A 21484-nucleotide genomic window follows, 5' to 3' on the forward strand; every position below is an offset into this window, starting at 1 on the left:
AAAGTTTTTTACGCAGAGAGTGGTGGGTGCCTGCAACGCTTTGCCAGCGAAGGTGGTAGAGGCGGGCACGATAGCATCATTTAAGATGGATATAGACCGATATATGAACGGGCAGGGAACAGAGGGAAGTAGATCCTTGGGAAAATAGGCGACAGGTTTAGATAAAGGATCTGGATCAGCGCAGGCTGGGAGGGCCGAAGGGCCTGTTCCTGTGCTGTAATTTTCTTTGTATATCACCCACCATGAACCTTATAGTTATGCTCCCTTGTAGCAGCTACATCCACCCGAGGAAATAGTCTCTGAACGTCCACTCTATCTATCCCCCTCATCATCTTATAAACCTCTATTAAGTCGCCTCTCATCCTCCTCCGCTCCAAAGAGAAAAGCCCCAGCTCCCTCAATCTTTCCTCATAAAACCTACCCTCCAAACCAGGTAGCATCCTGGTAAATCTCCTTTGCACCCTTTCCAATGCTTTCATATCCAGGTACATAAATCCCTGAAAGTTGCCACCCAGGTTAATAGGGCTGTTAAGAAGGCATATGGTGTGCTAGCCTTTATCAGTAGGGGGATTGAGTTTCGGAGCCACAAGGTCATGCTGCAGCTGTACATAACTCTGGTGCGGCCGCTCCTGGAGTACTGCGTGCAGTTCTGGTCACCACATTATAGGAAGGATGTGGAAGCTTTGGAAAAGGTTCAGAGGAGATTTACTAGGATATTGCCTGGTATGGAGGGAAGGTCTTACGAGGAAAGGCTCAGGGACTTGAGGTTGTTTTCGTTAGAGAGGAGAAGGCTGAGAGGTGACTTAATAGAGACATATAAAATAGTCAGAGGGTTAGATAGGGTGGACAGTGAGAGTCTCTTTCCTCGGATGGTGATGACCAACACGAGGGGACATAGCTTTAAATTGAGAGGTGGTAGATATAGGACAGAAGTCAGAGGCAGTTTCTTTACTCGGAGAGTAGTAGGGGTGTGGAACGCCCTGCCTGCAACAGTAGTAGACTCGCCAAATTTAAGGGCATTTAAGTGGTCACTGGATAGACATATGGATGAAAATGGAATAGTGTAGGTCAGATAGGCTTCAGATGGTTTCACAGGTCGGCGCAACATCGTACTGCGCTGTAATGTTCTATGTTCTATCCTTCCTATAATGAGGTGACCAGAACTGCACACAATATTCCAAGTGTGGTCTCACCAGGGTTATGTACAGTTGCAACATAACCCCACGTCTTTTAAAATCAAGCCCCACGTTGGGATAGAATTAGGCAAGAATTAGGGAGCATAAGATGGAAACAGAAACTGTCGGGGAAAGGCACAAGCCTCCAATTGGCCAAATTTCCCTCTATCCCACACTACCTTACTTTCTTCATGAGGCGACCATGGGGAACCTTATCAAACGCCTTACTAAAATCCATGTATACGACATCAACTGCTCTACCTTCATCCACACACTTAGTTACCTCCTCAAAGAATTCAATCATATTTGTGAGGCAAGATTTACCCTTCACTAATCTCTGTTGACTATCCCGAATTAAGCTGCATCTTTCCAAATGGTCATAAATCCTATCTTTCAGGACCTTTTCCATTAACTTAACGACCACCGAAGTAAGACTAACTGGCCTATAATTACCAGGGTCATTCCTATTCCCTTTCTTGAACAGAGGAGCAATGTTCGCCACTTTCCAGTCCTCTGGCACTATCCCCGTGGACAGTGAGGACCCAAAGATCAAAGCCAAAGGCTCTGCAATCTCATCCCTTACCTCCCAAAGAATCCTTAGATATATACTGGATCGGCGCAGGCTGGGAGGGCCGAAGGGCCTGTTCCTGTGTTGTAATTTTCTTTGTTCTTTGTTCTTATCCCATCCAGCCCAGGGGACTTGTCGACCCTAAGGTTTTTCAAATTTGATAATACATCCTTCCTCAGAACATCTACCTCCTCCAGCCTACCCGCCTGTATCACACTCTCATCTTCAAAAACATGGCCCCTCTCCTTGGTGAACACTGAAGAAAAATATTCATTTAACACCTCTCCTATTTCTTCTGACTCCATGCACAAGTTCCCACTACTGTCCTTGACTGGCCCTAACCTCACCCTGGTCTTTTATTTCTCACATAAGAGTAAAAAGCCTTGGGTTTTTCCTTGATCCTTGGGGTTTTCGTGCCAAGGACTTCTCATGCCCCCTCCTAGCTTCCTGAGCCCGTTCTTTAGCTCATTCCTTGCTACCTTGCAACCCTCAAGTGACCCAACTGAATCTTGTTTTCTCATCCTTACATACGCTTCCTTTTTCCTCTTGACAAGACATTCAACCTCTTCTGTGAACCATGGTTCCCTCACACGGCCATTTCCTCCCTGCCTGACAGGGACATACCTATCAAGGACACGCAGTATTTGTTCCTTGAACAAGCTCCACTTTTCATTTGTGCCTTTCCCTGACAGTTTCTGTTCCAATCTTATGCTCCCTAATTCCTGCCTAATCGCATCATAATTACACCTCCCCCAATTATTAACCTTGCTCTGCCGTATGGCCCTATCCCTCTCCATTGCAGTAGTGAAAGATACCGAATTGTGATCACTATCTCCAAAGTGCTCTCCCACAAACAAACCTAACACTTGGCCCGGTTCATTACCCAGTACCAAATCCAATGTGGCCCCACCTCTTGTCGGCCTATCCACATATTGTGTCAGGAAACCATCCTGCACACACACAGAAATGAAAGGGATCAGAATTGTTTTTAACATAGTATAGAGTACAAGAGCAAGGAGGTTATGCAGAACTTAAACAAGACACTAGATAGACCTGAGCTGAAATATTGCGTACAGTTCTGGGCCACACTATAAGAAGGATGTGAACACATTGGAGAGAGAGCAGAAGAGGTTGAGAAGAATGGTTCCAGGGATGGGAAATCTCAGTCAGGAGGAAACATCGGAGAGGTTGGGACTGTCTCCTTGGAGAGGAGGACGTTTGAAAGAGATGTTCAAAATCAGAAGGGCACTGGATAGGGTAGATCAAGGGAAACTGTTCCTGATTGTAAAAGGGTAAAGAGTGAGTGGGCACAAATTTAAACTGATTTGCAAAAGGAGCAAATGTGATGTGAGAAAAACCTTTTTTTTCACAGCGAGTGGTTGTGGTATGGAATATGCTGCGTGGAAGTGTGGTGGAGTCAGGTTCAGTCGAGACATTCAAGAGGAAATTAGATGATAAATTGAAAAGGAACAATCTGTAGGGTTGTGGGGAGAAGGCAGGAGAATGGAATGAGGTGAGTTGCTTATTTGGAGAGCCGTGCAGACAGGATGGGTTTGATACCGCTGTGATTCGGTGGCTCTCAGGCAGTTGGGAAACCATCTCAACCCGTGTCATACTCCTCGTGAGCGATGTGGGAGCTCAGGGACACGTCCACTGTCCCTGGCTCCTTCACGTGCAAGAAGTGTGTTCAGTTGCAGCTCCTATTAGACCGCTTCACGGCTCTGGAGCTGCGGATGGACTCACTTTGGAGCATCCGCGATGCTGAGGACGTCGTGGATAGCACGTTTAGCAAGTTGGTCACACCACAGGTGAAAGTTACTGATGGAGATAGAAAATGGCTGACCAAAAGACAGAGCAAGAGTAGGAAGGCAGTGCAGGTGTCCCCTGCGGTCATCTCCCTGCAAAACAGATATACCGCTTTGGATACTGTTGAGGGAAATGGCTCACCAGGGAAAGGCAGCAGCAGCAAGGTTCATGGCACCGTGGCTGGCTCTGCTGTGCAGCAGGGCAGGAAGAAGAATGGCAGGGCTATAGTGATAGGGGACTCGATCGTAAGGGGAATAGACAGGCGGTTCTGTGGGCGCAATCGAGACTCCAGGATGGTATGTTGCCTCCCTGGTGCAAGGGTCAAGGATGTCTCGGAGCGGCTGCAGGACAATCTGGGGGGGTCGGGGGGGGGGGGGGGGGGGGGGGGGAGGTGAACAGCCAGCTGTCGTGGTGCACATAGGCACCAACAATATAGGTAAAAAACGGGATGAGGTCCTACAAGCTGAATTCAGGGAGTTAGGAGTTAAACTAAAAAGTAGGACCTCAAAGGTAGTAATCTCAGGATTGCTACCTGTGCCATGAGCTAGTCAGAGTAGGAATGTCTGAATAGATAGGATGAATGCGTGGCTCGAGAGATGGTGCAAGAGGGAGGGATTCAAATTCTTGGGGCATTGGAACCAGTTCTGGGGGAGGTGGGACAAGTACAAACCGGACGGTCTGCACCCGGGCAGGACTGGAACCGATGTCCTGGGGGGTGCTAGCTAGAGCTGTTGGGAAGGGTTTAAACTAATGTGGCACGGGGATGGGAACCAATGCAGGAAGTCGGAAGGTAGTAAAACAGGGACAGAAACAAAAGGCAGTAAGGAGGAAAGTGTAAGGTAGAGAAGCCATTGTCAAAAATCAAAAAGGGTGACAGTACAAGGTACAGTGACTGAGGGGAGCTCAGTGAATAGGCCCAGTAATACTAGAAGGAATAAAACGGGAAGTAAAAACATTAATGGTAAGCGACGCGGCAGGTTGTTACATGAAGATATGGGTTCAACGACAAGGAAAATTAGGAGTAAAGTTAAGAGGAAATATAACTTAGGAGAGGTTACTGATTGAAGTGTTAAGATTCAAAACAGAGGTATAAAAGCCAACATAAGTGTACTTTACCTGGATGCTCATAGTATTCGGAATAAGGTAAATGAGTTGATGGCGTAAATCATCGTGAATGACTATGATTTAGTGACCATTACTGAAACATGGTTAAAGGATAGTCAAGACTGGGAGTTAAATATCTGAGGGTATCAAACTATTCGGAAGGACAGAGTGGATGGTAAGGGAGGTGGTGTAGCTCTGTTATTTAAGGATGACATCCGGGCAAAAGTAAGGGATGACATCGGTGCTATGGAGGATAAGGTTGAATCCATTTGGGTGGAAATCAGGAATAGTAAGGCAAAAAAGTCACTGATAGACGAATAGAAAAAGCCACTGATAGGAGTAGTCTGTAGGCCACCAAATAGTAACATTATGGTGGGGCAGGCAATAAACAAAGAAAAACGGATGCATGTAGAAATGGCACAGCAGTTATCATGGGGGATTTTAATCTACATGTCGATTGGTTTAACCAATGCAGCCTTGAGGAGGAGTTTATAGAATGTATCCGCGATAGTTTCCTCGAACAGTATGTGAGGGAACAAGCGGTCCTAGATCTGGTCCTGTGTAATGAGACAGGATTGATTAATGATTGATTAATGATTGATTAATGATCTCATAGTTAGGGATCCTCTTGGAAGGAGCGATCACAATATGGTGGAAGATTACAATGAGATGAGAGAAGAGCTAGCTTAGGTCTACTGGGAGCAAAGACTTTATGGTGAAACAGTTGAGGAACAGTGGAGAACCTTCCAAGCGATTTTTCACAGTGCTCAGCAAAGGTTTATACCAACAAAAAGGAAGGATGGTAGAAAGAGGGAAAATCGACCGAGGATATCTAAGGAAATAAGGGGCTGGTTTAGCACACTGGGCTAAATAGCTGGCTTTTAAAGCAGACCAAGGCAGGCCAGCAGCATGTTTCAATTCCCGTACCAGCCTCCCCGAACAGGCACCGGAATGTGGTGATGAGGGGCTTTTCACAGTAACTTCATTGAAGCCTACTCATGATAATAAGCGATTTTCATTTAATCAAATTGAAGGAAAAAGCATATAAAGTGGCAAAGATTAGTGGGAGACGAGAGGACTGGGAAATCTTTAGGGGGCAACAGAAAGCTACTAAAAAAGCTATTGATGATGAGAGTAAACCTGCTCAGAATATAAAAGCAGACAGTAAAAGTTTTTATAAATATATAAAACAAGAAGAGTGGCTAAGGTAAATATTGGTCCTTTAGAGGATGAGAAGGGAGATTTAATAATGGAAGATGAGGAAATGGCTGAGGAACTGAACAGGTTTTTTGGGTCGGTCTTCACAGTGGAAGACACAAATAACATGCCGGTGACTGACCGAAATGAGGTTATGACAGGTGAGGACCTTGAGATGATTGTTATCACTAAGGAGGTAGTGACTTCTATCAGTTAACCAGTTCATTATCCAAATGGCCAAATTTCCCACCATCCCATGCCTCCTTACTTTCTGCATAAGCCTATAACCTTATCAAATGCCTTACTAAAATCCATGTATACCATGTCCACTGCTTAACCTTCATCCACGTGCTTGGTCGCCTCCTCAAAGAAGTCAATAAGACTTGTGAGGCAAGACCTACCCCTCACAAATCCGTGCTGACTATCCCTAATCAAGCAGTGTCTTTCCAGATGCTCAGAAATCCTATCCCTCAGTATCCTTTCCATTACTTTGCCGACCACCGAAGTAAAACTAACTGGCCTGGAATTCCCAAGGTTATCCCTATTCCCTTTTTTGAACAGTGGCACGACATTCGCCACTCTCCAATCCCCTAGTACCGCCCTTTTTTTTTATAAATTTAGATTACCCAATTATTTTTTCCAATTAAGGGCCAATTTAGCGTGGCCAATCCACCTAACCTGCACATTTTTGGGTTGTGGGGGCGAAACCCACGCAGACATGGGGAGAATGTGCAAACTCCACACGGACAGTGACCCAGAGCCGGGATCGAACCTGGGACCTCAGCGCTGTGAGGCGGTTGTGCTAACCACTAGGCAACCGTGCTGCCCTGGTACCACCCCTGTTGACAGTGAGGACGAAAAGATCATTGCCAACGGCTCTGCAATTTCATCTCTTGCTTCCCAGAGAATCCTTGGATATATCCCGTCAGCCCCGGGGGACTTGTCTATCCTCAAGTTTTTCAAAATGTCCAACACATCTTCCTTCCAAACAAGTATCTCCTTGAGATTACCAGTCTGTTTCACAGTGCCCTCTCCAACAATATGGCCCCTCTCGTTCGTAAATACTGAAGAAAAGTACTCGTTCAAGACCTCTCCTATCTCTTTAGACTCAGTACACAATCTCCCGCTACTGTCCTTGATCGGACCCACCCTCACTCTAGTCATTCTCATATTTCTCACATATGTGTAAAAGACCTTGGGGTTTTCCTTGATTCCACCCGCCAAAGATTTTTCATGCCCTCTCTTGGCTCTCCCAATCCCATTCTTCAGTTCCCGCCTGACTATCTTGTATCCCTCCAGCGCCCTTGTTTCCTCAGTCTTACATAAGTATCCTTCTTCCTCTTAACAAGACATTCAACCTCTTTTGTAAACCATGGTTCCCTCACTCGCCCATCTCTTCCCTGCCTGACAGGGACATACATATCAAGGACACGTAGTATCTGTTCCTTGAAGAAGTTCCACATTTCAATTGTGTCCTTCCCTGACAGCCTATGTTCCCAACGTATGCACTTCAGTTCTTGTCTGACAGCATCGTATTTACCCTTCCCCCATTGTAAACCTTCTTCTGTTGCACGCACCTATCCCTCTCCATTATTAAAGTGAAAGCCACAGAATTGTGGTCACTATATCCAAAATGCTCCCCCACTAACAAATCTAACACTTGCCCTGGTTCATTACCAAGTACCAAATCCAATATGGCCTCCCCTCTGGTCAGACAATCTACATACTGTGTTAGAAAAGCTTCCTGGACACACTGCACAAACACCACCCCATCCAAACTATTTGTTCTAAAGAGCTTCCACTCAATATTTGGAAAGATGAAGTCACCAATGACTTCTACCCTGTGGCTTCTGCACCTTTCCAAAACCTGTTTCCCAATCTGTTCCTCCACATCTCTGCTGCTATTGGGGGGCCTATAGAAAACTCCCAACAAGGTGAATGCTCCTTTCCTATTTCTGACTTCAACCCATATAACCTCAGTCGGCAGATCCTCCTCGAACTGCCTTTCATAGAACATAGAACATTGCAGCGCAGTACAGGCCCTTCGGCCCTTGATGTTGGGCCGACCTGTGAAACCCCTCTAAAGCCCATCTGCACTATCCCCTTATCGTCCATATGCCTATCCAATGACCATTTGAATGTGTTTAGTGTTGGCGAGTCCACTACTGTTGCAGGCAGGACATTCCACGCCCTTACTACTCTCTGAATAAAGAACCTACCTCTGACATCTGTCCTATATCTATCTACCCTCAATTGTCCCCTCATGCTGGACATCACCATCTGAGGAAAAAGGCACTCAATGTCCACCATATCTAATCCTCTGATTATCTTGTGTGCCTCAATTAAGTCACCTCTTAACCTTCTTCTCTCTAACGAAAACACCACTAGTGACTGGACACCAATCTGAATATTTCCCATCAACCACCACCCTTTGTCTTCTTCCAGCTAGCCAATTTCTGATCCAAACTGCTAAATCACCCTGAATCCCACGCCTCCATATTTTCTGCAATAGCCTATCATGGGGAACCTTATCAAACGCTTTACTGAAATCCATATACACCACATCAACTGCTTTACCCTCATCCACCTGTTTGGTCACCTTCTCGAAGAACTCAATAAGGTTTGTGAGGCACGACCAACCCTTCACAAAACCATGTTGACTATCTCTAATCAAATTATTCCTTTCCAGATGATTATGCATCCTATCTCTTATAAACCTTTCCAAGACTTTTCCCACAACAGAAGTAAGGCTCACTGGTCTATAGTTACCGGGGTTATCTCTACTCCCCTTCTTGAACCAGGGGACAACATTTGCTATCCTCCAGTCTTCTGGCACTATTCCTGTCGACAAAGATGACTTAAAGATCAAAGCCAAAGGCTCAGCAATCTCCTCCCTAACTTCCCAGACAATCCTAGGATAAATCCCATCCGGCCCAGGGGACTTTTCTATTTTCACACTTTCCAGAATCGCTAACACCTCCTCCTTCTGTACCTCAAGCCCTTCTAGTCTAGTAGCCTGTATCTCAGTATTCTCCTCGACATCATTGTCTTTTTCCTGTGCGAATACAGACGAAAAATACTCATTTAGCACCTCTCCTACCTCCTCGGACTCCAGGCACAACTTCCCACTACTGTCCTTGACTGGCCCTACTCTTACCCTCGTCATTCTTTTATTCCTGACATATCTATAGAAAGCTTTAGGGTTATCCTTGATCCTACCTGCCAAAGACTTCTCATGTCCCCTCCTGCCTCTTCTTAGCTCTCTCTTTAGAGCCTTCCTAGCTCACTTGTAACTCTCAAGCGCCCTAACTGAACCATCACGTCTCATCTTTACACAAGCCTCCTTCTTCCTCTTGACAAGTGTTTTAACTGCTTTAGTAAACCATGGTTCCCTCGCTCGGCCACTTCCTCCCTGCCTAACAGGTACATACTTATCAAGGACACGCAGTAGCTGTTCCTTGAACATGCTCCACATTTCCATTGTGCCCATCCCCTGCAGTTTCCTCTCCAGCCGATGCATCCTAAGTCTTGCCTTATCGCATCATAATTGCCTTTCCCCCAGATATGACTCTTGCCTTGCGGTATATACCTATCCCTTTCCATCACTAAAAGTAAACGTAATCGAATTGTGGTCACTATCACCAAAGTGCTCACCTACCCCCAAATCTGATACCTGTCCTGGTTCATTACCCAGTACCAAATCCATTACGGCCTCGCCTCTCATTGGCCTATCTACATACTGCGTCAGGAAACACTCCTGCACATATTGGACAAAAACGGACCCATCTAAAGTACTCGAACTCTCGTGTTTCCAGTCAATATTTGGAAAGTTAAAGTCCCCCAGAACAACTACCCTGTTACTTTCGCCCCTATCCAGAATCATTTTTGCAATCCTTTCCTCTACATCTCTGGAACTTTTAGGAGACCTATAGAAAACCCCTAACAGGGTGACCTCTGCTTTCCTGTTTCTAAACTTAGCCCATACTACCTCAGTATTCGAGTCCTCATCAAACGTCCTCTCAGCCACCATAATACTGTCCTTGACTAACAATGCCACCCTCCCCCTCTCTTACCATCTGCCCTGAGCTTACTGAAATATCTCAACCCCGGCACCTGCAACAACCATTTCTCTCCCTGCTCCATCCATGTCTCCAAAATGGCCACAACATCAAAGTCCCAGGTACCAACCCATGCCGCAAGTTCACCCACCTTATACCGGATGCTCCTGGCATTGCAGTAGACGCACTTTAAACCACCTTCCTTCCTGCCGGTACACTCCTGCAACTTTGAAATCTTACTTTTGACCTCGCTACTCTCGACCTCTTGTGTACTGGAGCTACAATTCATGTTCCCAATCCCCTGCTGAACTAGTTTAAACCCTCCCGAAGAGCATTAGTAAAATCCCCCCCCCCCCCCCCCCCCCCCCCCCCCCCGGATATTTGTACCCCTCTGGTCCAGGTGTAGACCATCCCATTTGTAGAGGTCCCACCTACCCCAGAATGAGCCCCGATTGTCCAGGAATCTGAAACCCTCCCTCCTGCACCGTCCCTGCAGCCATGTGTTCAACTGCTCTCTCCCTATTCCTCGACTCGCTAGCACGTGGCACGGGTATCAACCCAGAGATAATAACTCTGTCCTGGATCTAAGTTTCCACCCTAGCTCCCTAAATTCCTGCCTTATATCCCTATCCCTTTTCCTACCTATGTCGTTGGTACCTATGTGGACCACGACTTGGGGCTGTTTCCCCTCCCTCTTAAGGATCCCGAAAACACGATCCGAGACAACGCGGACCCTGGCACCTGGGAGGCAACACACCAACCGCGAGACTCTCTCGTTCCCACAGAATCTCCTATCTATCCCCCTAACTATGAAGTCTCCAATGACTAATGTTCTTCTCCTCTCCCCCCTTCCCTTCTGAGCAACAGGGACAGACTCTGTGCCAGAGACCTGTACCCCATGGCTGACCCCTGGTAAGTCCCCCCCCCCCCCCAAACAGTATCCAAAGCGGTATACCTGTTACTAAGGGGAACGACCGCAGGGGATCCCTGTACTGACTGCTTCCCCCCAGCCCCTCTCACCGTCACCCATCTATCTTTATTCTTTGGCGTAACTACCTCCCTATGACACCTCTGCCTCCCGAATGATCCGAAGTTCATCTAGCACCAGCCGCCTTTCTCCAGCTGTTATACTATCTCTAATTAACAATGCAACCCCCAGGCAGCACGGTGGCGCTGTAGGTTAGCATTGCAGTCTCACGGCGCCGAGGTCCCAGGTTCGATCCCGGCTCTGGGCCACTGTCCGTGTGGAGTTTGCACATTCTCCCCATGTTTGCGTGGGTTTCGCCCCACAACCCAAAGATGTGCAGGGTAGGCGGATTGACCACGCTAAATTGCCCCTTAATTAGAAAAAAATATTGAGTACTCTAAATTTAAAAAAAAAACAATGCAACCCCCCACCTCTTTTTTTTTTAAATATAATTTTTATTGGAATTTTTTACAGAAAATATAAAACATAACGACAAACAATGAAATGCAACAAAATAACCCATAATAACTGTAACACCCCCAGACCATATGTATCCCATCCCCCCACCCCCCAACCCCAATGAACAACAAAAGAACTTAAAAATAAATTAAAATTAAATAAACAAACATAGTCATCGTCCGCCTCCCCCTTCCCCCCCCCCCCTTCCCCCCCCTCCCCCCCGGGTTGCTGCTGCTACTGTCCCTGTACCCTATCGTTGAGCCAGAAAGTCGAGGAAAGGTTGCCACCGTTTAAAGAACCCTTGTACCGACCCTCTCAGGGCGAATTTGACCTTCTCGAGCTTAATGAATCCCGCCATGTCATTGATCCAGGTCTCCACGCTTGGGGGCCTCGCATCCTTCCATTGTAGCAAGATCCTTCGCCGGGCTACTAGGGACGCAAAGGCCAGCACACCGGCCTCTTTCGCCTCCTGCACTCCCGGCTCCACCCCAACCCCAAAAATCGCGAGTCCCCATCCTGGCTTGACCCTGGATCCCACCACCCTCGACACCGTCCTCGCCACCCCCTTCCAGAACTCCTCCAGTGCCGGGCATGTCCAGAACATATGGGCATGGTTCGCTGGACTCCCCGAGCACCTGACACACCTGTCTTCACCCCCAAAGAACCTACTCATCCTCGTCCCAGTCATGTGGGCCCGGTGCAGCACCTTGAATTGGATGAGGCTAAGCCGCGCACACGAGGAGGAAGAATTAACCCTCTCCAGAGCATCAGCCCATGTCCCGTCTTCGATCTGTTCCCCCAGTTCCCCCAGGAAGCGAAGGGAATCCCTCCACCTGCCGCCTAGCAAATGCCTTTACCTGCAGATACCTGAACATGTTCCCCGGGGGGAGCCCAAATTTCTCCTCCAACTCCCCCAGGCTCGCAAACCTCCCATCAATAAACAGGTCCCTCAGCTGTCTGATGCCCGCTCTGTGCCAACTCTGAAATCCCCCATCAATGTTCCCCGGGACGAACCTATGGTTCCCCCTTAACGGAGCCTCCATCGAGCCCCCCACTTCTCCCCTATGTCGCCTCCACTGCCCCCAAATCTTGAGGGTAGCCGCCACCACCGGACTCGTGGTATACCTCATAGGAGGGAGCGGCCACGGCGCCGTTACCAGGGCCCCCAGGCTTGTATCTCCACAGGACGCCCTCTCCATCTGTTTCCATGCTGCCCCCTCCCCCTCCATTATCCACTTGCGCACCATCGACACATTGGCCGCCCAATAATACCCCGAGAGATTGGGTAACGCCAGCCCCGCCCCCATCTCTACCCCGCTCCAAGAAGACCCTCTTCACCCTGGGGGTCACATGCGCCCAAACAAAGCTCATGATGCTGCTAGTCACCCTTCTAAAAAAGGCCCGAGGGATAAAGATGGGCAAACACTGAAAAAGGAACAAGAACCTCGGGAGAACCGTCATTTTGATGGACTGCACTCTACCCGCCAACGATAGCGGTACCATGTCCCACCTTTTAAATTCCTCCTCCATCTGCTCCACCAGCCTGGTAAAATTAAGCTTATGGAGAGTCCCCCAACTCCTGGCCACCTGCACCCCCAGGTATCTGAAACTCTTCACTGCCCTCTTAAATGGGAGTCTCCCAATTCCCTCCTCCTGATCACCCGGGTGTACTACAAATACCTCACTCTTGCCTAAATTTAACTTATAGCCCGAGAAGCCCCCAAATTCCGCTAACAGCTCCATCACCCCCGGCATTCCCCCTTCTGGATCCGCCACATACAACAGCAGGTCGTCCGCATACAGTGATACACGATGTTCCTCCCCACCCCGCACCAGACCCCTCCATCTCCCTGACTCCCTCAACGCCATAGCCAAAGGTTCAATCGCCAGTGCAAACAGCAAGGGGGACAGGGGGCACCCCTGCCTGGTCCCACGGTAGAGCCTAAAGTACTCCGATCTCCTTCCATTGGTAACTACACTTGCCATCGGAGCCGCGTAGAGCAGCCTCACCCATTTGATGAATCCCTCCCCGAATCCAAACTGCTCCAGCACCTCCCACAGGTACCCCCACTCAACTCTATCAAACGCTTTCTCCGCACCCAGCGCCACCACTATCTCCGCCTCCCCCTCCACTGCCGGCATCATAATAACATTTAGCAGTCTCCACACATTCGTGTTGAGCTGCCGTCCCTTGACAAATCCTGTCTGATCCTCGTGTATCACCCCTGGCACACAGTCCTCTATCCTGGTGGCCAGGATCTTCGCCAGCAACTTAGCGTCAACATTGAGGAGCGAGATAGGCCTGTATGATCCACACTGCAAGGGGTCCTTATCCCGCTTCAGGATCAGAGAGATCAGTGCCCGCGACAAAGCCTCCCCCTCCCATGCCTCATTGAAGGCTCGCACCAACACGGGGCCCACCAGATCCGCATACTTTTTATAAAATTCCACCGGGAACCCATCCGGCCCCGGCGCCTTACCTGACTGCATTTGTCCAATCCCCCTGACTAGCTCTTCCAACTCTATCGGTGCCCCCAGCCCCTCTACCAGCTCCTCTTGAACCCTTGGGAAACATAGCCTGTTCATGAAGCTCTCCATCCCCCCTCTCCCCATCGGAGGTTCTGACCGGTACAGTTCCTCGTAGAAGTCCCTAAAGACCCCATTTACTTCTGTCCCCTTCTGCACTACATTCCCACCCCTATCCGTCACTCCACCAATTTCCCTAGCCGCATCGCGCCTGCGGAGCTGATGCGCCAACATCCTGCTCGCCTTCTCCCCATACTCATATACCTCCTCCACTGTGCCTCCGCCTTTCTGGTGGTCAACAAGTCAAATTTGGCCTGCAAACTACGCCGTTCCACCAGCAACCCCTCCTCCGGTGTCTCCGCGTATCTCCTGTCCACATCCAGGAGCTCCCCCACCAGTCTCTCCCTCTCCTTCCTCTCCCTCCTTTCCCTATGGGCCCGGATGGAGATCAGCTCCCCCCGGATCACTGCTTTCAGAGCCTCCCAGACCATCCCCACCCGGACCTCCCCGTGTCGTTGGTATCCAGATACCCCTCCTACACACCTCCTCATCAGCCAGCATCCCCACATCCAGGCGCCAGAGCGGGCGCTGGTCCCGCGCCTCCCCCATCTCCAGATCAACCCAGTGCGGAGCATGGTCTGAGATCGCTATGGCCGAATACTCTGCATCCTGCACCTTCGGGATCAATCCCCTGCTCAGGACGAAAAAATCTATTCGGGAATAAACCCTATGGACATGGGAGAAAAAGGAATACTCCCGTGCGCTCGGCCTCCCAAACCTCCAGGGATCCACCCCTCCCATCTGGTTCATAAACCCCCTCAGCACTTTGGCCGCCGCCGGTCTCCTACCCGTCCTTGAACTGGACCGGTCCAGTGGGGGATCCAGCACTGTGTTAAAGTCTCCCCCCATGATCAGGCCCCCTGCCTCCAGGTCTGGAATGCGGCCCAACAAGCGACTCATGAAGCCGGCATCATCCCAATTCGGGGCATATACATTTACCAGCACCACCTTCTCTCCTTGCAGCCTACCCTTCACCATAATATATCTGCCCTCCTTGTCCGACACCACCTCAGCCGCCTCGAACGCCACCCTCTTCCCCACCAGAATCGCCACCCCCCGGTTCTTCGCATCCAATCCTGAGTGAAAAACCTGCCCCACCCACCCCTTCCTAGATGAACCTGGTCCGCCACCTTCAAGTGGGTCTCCTGAAGCATAGCCACGTCCGCCGTCAGCCCCTTCAGATGAGAAAATACCCTAGTTCTCTTAACCGGCCCATTCAGTCCCCTCACGTTCCAGGTAATCAGCCGGATCAGAGGGCAACCTGCCCCTCTCCCCTGCCGGCTAGCCATAGCTTATCGACTGCTCGCCCCAGGCCAGCTCGCCCCGCCTGACCCGTTCCCCATGGCGATAACGCCTCTCCTCTACCCCCCCAGCCCACACCAGCTCCTTCCTGGCCATTCCAGCAGCAACCCGGTATCCCCCCCCCCCCACCCCCCCAGGCTAGGACCCCTCCTAGCCGCGACGCACCCTCCATGGTACTTCCGTGAGTCAGCTGACTTCTGCTGACCCGGCAGCTCCCGCCAAAACCCATCTCCTCCCGGCATGGGGTCATCCCCCTCTTGCCACACCTCCTTGGCACCACTTCACCACTTCAGGCCACGCCCCCACCTCCAGCTCCGCCCCCCCGCCCCGCAGCGCGGGCATCCAGAGGAAAGCCCGCGCTTTCACACTGCCACACCCCACCCTTCTGACACAGCTCCTCAAAATCCAGTTTCACCCCAACCCCCAGCCCCGTACAGAAGAGAACATATAAAATACAAACCCCCAACGTTCCCCACATACCCCACACCCATACCCAACAGACAAACCCACCCGGAAACAGAGCAAAAAGAAAACCAGCATAAGATTAACACCTGTCAAAATTGAAGAACAGCAACAGCGAAAACAGCAACGGCCATAGTGTGTCCCCAGACCCTAGTTTGAGTCCAGCTTCTCCGCCTGTACAAAGGCCCACGCCTCCTCCGGGGACTCTAAGTAGTGGTGCCGGTCCTTATATGTCACCCACAGACGCGCAGGCTGCAGCATTCCAAATCTGACCTGCTTGGCATGCAGCACCGCCTTCGTCCGGTTGAACCCGGCCCGCCGCTTTGCCACCTCCGCACCCCAGTCCTGGTAGATTCGCACCACCGAATTCTCCCACTTGCTGCTCCTCTCTTTCTTGGCCCAGCGCAGCACACACTCCCGGTCACTAAACCGATGGAACCGCACCAGCACCGCCCGCGGGGGTTCATTTGCCTTAGGCCTCCTGGCCATCACTCGATGAGCTCCCTCAAGCTCCAGGGGCAAATGGAAGGACCCCGCTCCCATCAACGCGCTCAACATTGTGGTCACATACGCCGGGAGATCCGACCCCTCCAGCCCCTCCGCCAGGCCCAGGATCCTCAAATTCTTTCGCCTCGTGCGAACATCCAGCTCCTCCAAGCGGTCTTGCCACTTTTTGTGAAGTGCCTCGTGCAACTCCACTTTCCCTACGAGGACCACGGCCTCCTCCTCCCTCTCAGCGGCCTGCTGCTGCAACTCCCGAATGGACGCCTCCTGGGCCGCCTGGGTCCCAAGCAGCTTGTTTGTAGTTGCATTCAGGGAGTCCAGCAACTCAGCCTTCAGCTCCGCAAAACAGCGCAGAAGAGAGACTTGCTGCTCCTGCGCCCACTTCCACCAGTCCTCGGGTGTTCCGCCGGCCGCCATTTTGTCTTTCTTCCCCTGCTTTTCTTGGGGAGCTGCTGCAGCTTTTTCCTTTGCCCCACTCCGGGTGAGCACCATAAATTATGGGGAATGCTCCTCTAGACAACTTCCCCCACTGGGATTCGTCGGGACAGCGTCGACTGCTGCTAGAATTCAGCTTTCATAAAGGCCCTCAAGTCAGCTTGAGAAATCTGAGCTGGCCCTTCCCCCGCCTGCCTGCTTGTAGAGGCTCTTGTTTGCTGCTGCTTCCGCCCGATCTTGCACTGTTTCTGAGGGTCTGATAACCCAGAAACATACTATTCCTGGGGGAAAGTACTCCTTGAACATTCACCAACGGCTTTTCATCGAAATTCCAACCCGTGCCGCCCAAAAAAGAGCTCTTTTCTGTAACCTTGGGCAGGAGCTGCCACTGTGTCACAACATCGAGGGCCGAAGGGCCTGTTCTGTGCTGTACTGTTCTATGTTCTATGTGTGCTCACTCACTTCATACTGCACACCGGAAGTCACCCCCCACCTCTTTTACCACCCTCCCTAATCTTATTGAAACATCTCTCACCTCCAACAACCACTTCTGCTCCTCTTCTATCCAAGTTTCCGTAATGGCCACCACATCGTATTCCCAAGTACCGATCCATGTCTTAAGTTCACCCACCTTATTCCTGATGCTTCTTGCGTTGAAGAATACACACTTCAACCCATCTCCGTGCCTGCAAATACTCCTTTGTCAGTGTTACCTTCCCCACTGCCTCACTACACGCTTTGACGTCCTGAACATCTGCTACCTTAGTTGCTGGACTACAAATCCGGTTCCCATTCCCCTGCCAAATTAGTTTAAACCCTCCGAAGAGTACTAGAAAACCTCCATCCCAGGATATTGGTGCCCCTCTGGTTCGGATGCTTGTACAGGTCCCACCTTCCGCAGAATGCGCTCCAATTATCCAAATACCTGAAGCCCTCCCTCCGACACCATTCCTGCAGCCGCATGTTCAACTGTACTCTCTCCCTATTCCTAGCCTCGCTAGCATGTGGCACTGGCAACAAACCAGAGATGACAACTCTGTCTGTCATGGCTTTTAACTTCCAGCCTAACTCCCTAAACTCGTTTATTACATCCACACCCCTTTAATAAAAGCAAGTTACTGCGGATGCTGGATATCGGAAATAAAAACTGAAAATGCTGGAAAAAATCAGCAAGTCTGGCAACATCTGTGAAGAGAGAGAGAGCCAGATTTTCAGATGAGACAAAAATAGGTGGAGAGGCAAGTTGCGAGAGGGATACAAACCATTTGCAAAGAGATATTGATAAAATCGACCGAGGATATCTAAGGAAATGAGGGGCTGATTTAGCACACTGGGCTAAATCGCTGGCTTATAAAGCAGACCAAGGCAGGCCAGCAGCACGGTTCAATTCCCGTACCAGCCTCCCCGAACAGGCGTCGGAATGTGGCGACTAGGGGCTTTTCACAGTAACTTCATTTGAAGCCTACTTGTGACAATAAGCGATTTTCATATCAAAAGGGCAAAACGTTTCAAATGGAGTGACATGTGGGAAAATGGAAAGTTGTTCATTTTTGAAGGGAGAACAAAAGGACAAAGTATTATTTCAGTGGAAAACACTGCAGAAAGCTGCAAAACAGATGGACTTGGGGGTACTTGTACACAAAACTCAGAAAGCTAGCACACAGGTACAGCAGGTAAAAAGGAAGGCAAAGGGAATGTTGGCTCTTATTTCAAGGGAGTTGGAGTATAAGTGTCAGGAAGTCTTGCTTGATCACATCTTGGTGAGACCACATCTGGAGCATTGTGAGCAGTTTTGGTCCCTTATTTAGGGAAGCTATTATTTCATTGGAGGTAGTTCAGAGAGGGTTCACTAGGATGATTCCCCGGTATAGAGGGACTGTCTTATGAGCAAAGGTTAAGCAGTTTGGGACTCTACTCATTGGAATTTAGAAGAATGAGAGGTGCTGTCATTGAAACTTATAGGATTCTTCATGGGCTTGACAGGGTAAATGCTGAGAAGTTGTTTCCCCTCATGGGAGAGTCTTGGACCAGAAGGCATAGTCTCAGAATAAAGGGATGCCAATATGAGGAGGAATGTCGTCTCTCAGGGTTGTGCGTTTTTGGAACTTCTTGCCACAGAGAGCTGTGGGGACAGAGACCTTGTGCATATTTCAGACCGAGGTAGATAGTTTCTTCATCAGTAAGGGAATCGAGGGCGATGGGGAAAGGGCAGGAAAGTGGATGGACGAATTTCGGATCAGCAATGGTCCTATTGAATGGTGGAGCAGGCCCGAGGGGCTGAACGGCCTTCTCCTGTTCCTATTTCTTATGGTCTTCTGGTTAACATTTTGAGGCGTACGACTCTTAGTAGTTTCAACAGATTAGACCACCCCCTCTTTCTCCCCCCTCGCCCAATGCCAGAGTGATGTTTATAGTTTAACCCTTGATGTCCTCACTAACACTGCACAGTTCAAGAACTTCTGTGACTTTTGACACTTGAAGTTGGTTTATACTTTTACCGAGGAAGATACCTGAATTGGTAACTTCTGTGACTTTTGACACTTGAAGTTGGTTTATACTTTCACTGAGGAAGATACCTGAACTGGTTAAAGAGGGTGACATGGGGACATCATCCCAGCTGCATTGGGAGAACTGTATATAACTATCTCCCTCAGATACTATCCTTATCAATGACCATGCGCTCCTCTTGATGTTTTTGTCTTGTTTTGTCGAATATGCCAAACATTTTAAGATCTTATTTTGTGTTCACAGAACACTTGAATTCAGACTTCATTCAATTCCTTCTGGATGTGATTGAGGATGGGTTGTCATCTGATTCCACGGAACAACTCCCAGACCTGTTTACAAATGTGCTGCTCTCTTTTAATCTCCACATGCTCGGTAAGTTACTGTCAGACATTTCAGACAGACAGACAGGTATCCCGCATCAGAAAGTCCTCATCGCAATTTTGACCATAAGCAACCTGTACAGAATACAACTCTTTTGGCACTTTACAACAAACTGTACCTGAGTTGATGATTGGAGTTTTCGCTTGAAGAGTGGTGGCCTCTGTGCCCAACAACACATCAGAATCAGTGACTGGGGACAGGATGCTCTTTTTGTTAGCTTTATTAATTATTCCATCAGATGCAAACGTCACTGGTAAGATGATTTGTTGCCTGTTCCTAATCCTTGAAAGAGGCAGGAGGGGTTAGGCACCTGGGATTGGTGGGACCACCTCCCTCCCAGTTCATAGCAACAGGGTGGTAATGTTCCAGGACAGACAAACACTGATCCATCTACCAGAGGCTGAGAGCGAAAGGGAGAAAATTGATTAGTTCACCAGTATGTGACTTCCTGTTTTCTATGCTCCTACTCTATCACTCCCAGGGCTGTCTGCAGTTTCATAATTAGCACTGGAAGAGAGGGAAGTAAAGGTGTATTTAATGGGGAAAGCAGCTTCTTACCCTGCAAGGGTTTAATGGTGTAAGAGTGAGGTAAACATTAGGTCAGGACAGATTGATTGCCAGTTTGACACAGCTAACTGCAACAGTGCAGGAACACAGCGAATATAGATTTTTTAAAGAAGTGAGAGAATTGTTGATATTTATTTTAACTTGTTTTGAATGCTGCAAATTAGCTTGAGCTGTTGGCAGTTCCTTAAATAATAAACCCCAAATGTGATGGGAATAAGGCTGCACAATTGGATCAAGTTGAAGAGCTGTGACCAGAATATGTTGGTGCAGATTCTCCTGTGCGGCAAAATTAAATTCTGCTTTCATTTAGAGATATTGAATTCAGGTACATGCGACCAACTCTTGGTCCACTTGCATTTGTATCCGGACGGGCGGATAATGTAAGTAGGAATAAAAAGATTTTTTAATTGGAGTGATAACCTGATAGTATTCCTCACTAAATTTAGCAGTGAGATGCAACTTTTTTAGAATCATTTATGGATGTTTATGGACACTAAATGGTTTTACACACTAAATATTGAACAGATTGCAGTTTAAGGTGATGCACAGGGTGCATATGACTCAGGCAAGAATGAGTGGGTTCTTTCAGGGGGTAGCAGATGAGTGTGAGAGATGTGGGTGGGACCAGCGAATCATGTGCATATATTTTGAGGTTGCGGAAAAATTGGGAAGATTCTGGGCGGAATGTTCGCGGTTGTTGTGTTATGTAATTTGGAATAACACAAGCTGCCACTTGATGCAGTTTTGAGTAAAAGATGCTCCAGACTTTGAAGTGAGTTCAATGTGTTTTACTGAACTATCAGCTCAGTTCTCAATGAGTTCTACTCTCTGCTAATCTCAATGTCGTAACTCAGTCTAACTGAACCAGCCTTGCTGTAAGCCACGTGCTGGGGTGTGATGCTGAGGATACACCCTGTCTCACTCTGTAGATGTTGGTCTGTGGAAAGACGCGGGGTGTGAGTGTCTCATCCCTTTTATAGTGAGATACCACCCCTGAGTGTCCTGACTGCTCATTGGTCATGCCTATTCTATGTGTTCATTAGCTGCATGTTTGCATATCATGACAGAGGTCTTCGCCAGGATAGAGAAGGAGGAGGTGGACCCGGACCCTTTAGTAGTAATATTTGGGGTTTCCGAGAAGCCGGAGCTCATGGAGAGGAGGAAGGCCGATGTCGTGGCCTTCGCCTCTCTGATTGCATGGCGGTGGATTTTACTGGAGTGACGGTCGGCATAGCCACCAGGGGTAGCGGCTTGGTTGGTTGATCTGTACAACTTCCTGCGATTAGAGAAGATAAAGTATGAGTTAAGGGGCTCTTCAGTGGGGTTTGAGGAAAGGTGGGGGGTGTTTGTGACTGTGTTTGAGGAGCTAGTCGTCACTGAGGAGAGGGGGGTGAAAAATCTGTGC

At 49.0% G+C, this 21484-nt stretch overlaps 1 protein-coding gene across 1 annotated transcript in view; it reads left to right on the plus strand.

Moving 5' to 3' along the window:
- LOC119973775 (NCK-interacting protein with SH3 domain-like) overlaps positions 1-21484 on the plus strand; it is a 226907-nt gene that overhangs the window by 153433 nt on the left and 51990 nt on the right. The window contains exon 14 of the mRNA XM_038812198.1: positions 19375-19503. Within this exon, the coding sequence (XP_038668126.1) occupies positions 19375-19503 (129 nt within the window). The remainder of the gene's footprint in view (positions 1-19374; positions 19504-21484) is intronic.

This window comes from Scyliorhinus canicula, chromosome 11, assembly GCF_902713615.1.
Source record: "Scyliorhinus canicula chromosome 11, sScyCan1.1, whole genome shotgun sequence".
Taxonomy (NCBI): Eukaryota; Metazoa; Chordata; class Chondrichthyes; order Carcharhiniformes; family Scyliorhinidae; genus Scyliorhinus; species Scyliorhinus canicula.